This window comes from Amphimedon queenslandica, unplaced genomic scaffold, assembly GCF_000090795.2.
Source record: "Amphimedon queenslandica unplaced genomic scaffold, v1.1 AMPQUscaffold_11150, whole genome shotgun sequence".
Lineage (NCBI taxonomy): Eukaryota > Metazoa > Porifera > Demospongiae > Haplosclerida > Niphatidae > Amphimedon > Amphimedon queenslandica.
The window spans coordinates 1-3,282 of NW_003548605.1; the positions used below are offsets into that span (position 1 = coordinate 1).

General features: G+C 33.8%; 2 protein-coding genes across 2 annotated transcripts; both read right to left on the minus strand.

Moving 5' to 3' along the window:
* Positions 1-107: 107 nt before the first annotated feature.
* LOC105315271 (UPF0430 protein CG31712-like) lies at positions 108-755 on the minus strand (the record flags this gene model as incomplete). Its single annotated transcript, XM_011409854.2, has 3 exons — positions 578-755; positions 418-525; positions 108-355 (listed from the first exon to the last, which is right to left on the minus strand). Coding segments are annotated over exons 1-3 (507 nt in total), but the record flags the coding sequence as incomplete, so codon positions are not given.
* A 635-nt stretch (positions 756-1,390) lies between these two features.
* LOC105315272 (interaptin-like) lies at positions 1,391-3,277 on the minus strand (the record flags this gene model as incomplete). Its single annotated transcript, XM_020005647.1, has 8 exons — positions 1,391-1,513; positions 1,564-1,620; positions 1,676-2,170; positions 2,216-2,455; positions 2,510-2,617; positions 2,658-3,017; positions 3,060-3,140; positions 3,205-3,277. Coding segments are annotated over 8 exons (1,470 nt in total), but the record flags the coding sequence as incomplete, so codon positions are not given.
* Between the last annotated feature and the right edge of the window lie 5 nt (positions 3,278-3,282).

Below are 3,282 nucleotides of genomic sequence, written 5' to 3' on the forward strand. Positions count from 1 at the left end.
ATATCGTCTTTCATGTCTGTCATATTATCTTTCATGTCGGTGACCACTTTTGCAACATTCATGAGTCCCATTTTGATTGTGGCTAACTCATTGGGGGATGCACTAACCATTCCTTTCAATGCTAAAGCCTGACTGCTCTCTTGTCTTACAATTTGTAGCTGTTCTTCCATGTCACGCTGTGTCTCCTTGTTTCTTTGAGCACAAGTCTTATTTGCTTCTTCTATCTTTTCTCTGCATATTCTTTGTTCTTCCTCCAGTTTCTCCTTTGCCTTTTTTTTCTGTTTCATTAACTTTTCTTCTAATAGCATGATTCTTTTTATCAACTGGGCAATTTGACTATCTTTATCACTCATTGCTATAATAACGAAACACACATTTGTAACTATATGTGATTTGTACGTGAATATTTCAAGCTACCTTTACTGAAGTACTCTGCATGTGTTGTTTTTGTTTCTCTCATTTCTGCTTCTTTGGTTTCAAGCTTTTCCATTAGCTTTCTGATGAGCCTGTCCTTTTCCTTAATGCCTACATTATACAGTGTACACTTAATTTCATTTTGATACATGTGTGGTATTACATTCTTCTGACTTTTGACATAGCTCATCTTTTATTTTTAGTTCATTGCTGGCATCCTCAAGATCCCTCTCATACTGCTTGAGTTTATCTTCTAAGTCTTTGACTTGTTTAGTTTGTTGTTCTTCTCCTCCACTTGCCCCCTCTTTACTCATGATTTTTTAAAGTCTTGTCAAAATGAAATAGTCGGCTGTCCGTTAAATTAGAATAGTTTATATGGTCTACTACTAGGAATTCCTTTTCACTTGATGGCATGTACATGTGCATTGCACATGTAGAAGGTGCATTATAAGAAAATCAACCAAAATTTACACACTAAAACCCACTAGTGTTAATGTAGCTGTTTTGTGGCTTCTGTTTTGGGCAGTTTTATACAAAAACTGCAGTTTTTCTATATAGCTTAGTTATAATTTATATGTACATAGACTAGCATATTGCGCAGTTAAAAATATACAAATGATAATAGCTATCATTAATCATTAATGCAAGTATGTATATGTCATTATGTTGTTACTAATGTTAGAAGTCGGAATTAGGTTCATATACATTCATCTGTGCTGGCTAAAAGTAAAAATAATAATAATAATAGTAAAATTTTTAAAGTTGTAATTCAATAACTTACTTCCATAGGAGTCTTGTGGAGGAGTAATAGACTCAATACCACAATTAGTGCATGTATAATTGTAGCATGTATAAATGTACATGTAATTGGGTATAATTTCAATTACATGTACACGTACTTAATTGTTACATGCACATGTACAGTGTACATTTTTTTATCAAAATGAAATTTGAATTAATTTAAAAAAATACTAGTAACTTAGTCAGTATAGTACACAAAATTACATAGAATATGTCACATGTACATGTAGTTCTTCATTTCATCATTTTGTGTCGTCTTCGGCATTTGTAGCTATTAATTCAGTCACCTCTGTCATGCCTGAAATGAAACATGTACATACACGTTATTATTAAAATTTAATTAAAAACCTGTTTCTTCAACTGGTGGATCAAAGTATGGTTCTACATTAGTGTCACTCACTATTTCTATTAATAATAATACATGTACATGCTGCAATTAGTAACTTAAAGCTTGTATTACTTGATTGTGTACAGCTATAAGTAGGATCGGATTCAGTAACTGCTTCTCCTGTTATTAGTGGGGCACTGGGCTTTTTACTTTCATCAAGTTTTTCATTCAAAGTGGCTACTTCTTGTTTGACTTTATCAAGATTTTCTTCCAGCTGATGGCCCATGCCTTCAACCTTTTCACTAATACCCTCCATCTTTTGATCCATCTTTTGTTCCATGCCCCGCACTTGCTGACCAACCTTTTGAATTTCAGGGGCAACTGCAGATCTCATTGCTTCTATAACAAACTGTCTGGCTTCCTCTCTTATATCTCTCTTGCAGATGGCTATGCGTTTGTCCACATCCTCTTTGTCCTTAGCTTGAGCAGCTCTCAATTCTTCCACTTGCTTTGTCCATGATTCTCTTTCCTCCTTGAAAGAGGCTTTTGCTTCTTTTAGCTCCTGAGTGATCTCATCATTTTCTTGTCGCAGCTGCTCAATTTTTGTTATTGTTGTTTCGCTTAGTTCTGAAAAATATAGCTCTAAAATATATAGTATGTACTTTACTGTACCTTTTATTTGCTGTTCATAATATTTTTCCTGCTCCTTTAGTCGGGTATCTTTCAATGTGGACTCCTGTTCTCTTTTCTTTTTCTCTTGTTTTAAAGCATATTCTGCCTCTTGGAGTTGGTCAGACATTGTTTTGACTTTTATTTCCAACTGATCAATGGTTTTCTTCAAAGGCCCTGTTCCAAGGTGTTTGGCAAAGAAATCGGTGACACTAGCAGTCAATGTATTTCGAGATTGCGATCCTTTGAAAGAGAATAATGATAAATTATTAATATTTTGTGAGGGAAATTCTGTACTTTCTTTTGTCTGCTGCTCATAGGCTACTTTCAATGCCTTTATTTCAGAGTCTTTGGTTTGTACTTCTTCCTTGAGACTTTTAATTTGCATATCTCTCTCTCTCAGACCTACAAAAATAGTAATTTATATTTAATGTACTATAATTACTTTGATCGAGTTCTTCTAGCTTTATTTCTTCTTCAGTCACTTTTTGTGTTGTTCTATGTGTCTTCTGTTGAGTGTTACCATTAAGTTCCTCTTGGTTTGGTTCAGTTTCCACTCTCCATTCAGTAACGGTGTTTGAAATGTTTTTAATAGTTTGTTCAAATGTTAACATAGACCTTTTAGTAGGTTCAGTATTTTGCTGGACTTGTCGTAGCTTTTCTTCCATTTCAAATCTCATCTCTTTGTTGTTGCATTTCTGCAGCTCTTTTTTAAGCTTCTCTTCTGACTCTTTAATTTGCTCTTTTAGCTCTTTCTCCAATAATTGAATCTGCTCAATTTGTTTTGCAATTAGACTGTCTTTGCCTGTGAAAGCTATAATATCAATAATAAGTATAATAACTAGACCTTTTTTCAATTGTTCTAGCTCCTCTTTTGTCTTTATTTTATCCTTTAAGTCTTTAATGAGACTGCCCCTTTCTTCTAGTCCTATTTATACAATGCACAATGCATTATACATATCATACATGTATTTAAGTAAAATTGTTCTTACTTTTTCTTTTGCTTTCATCACATTCACTTTTAGCCCCTACTTCATCCTCTGGTTTCAACACTTCTTTGGCATCCTGAA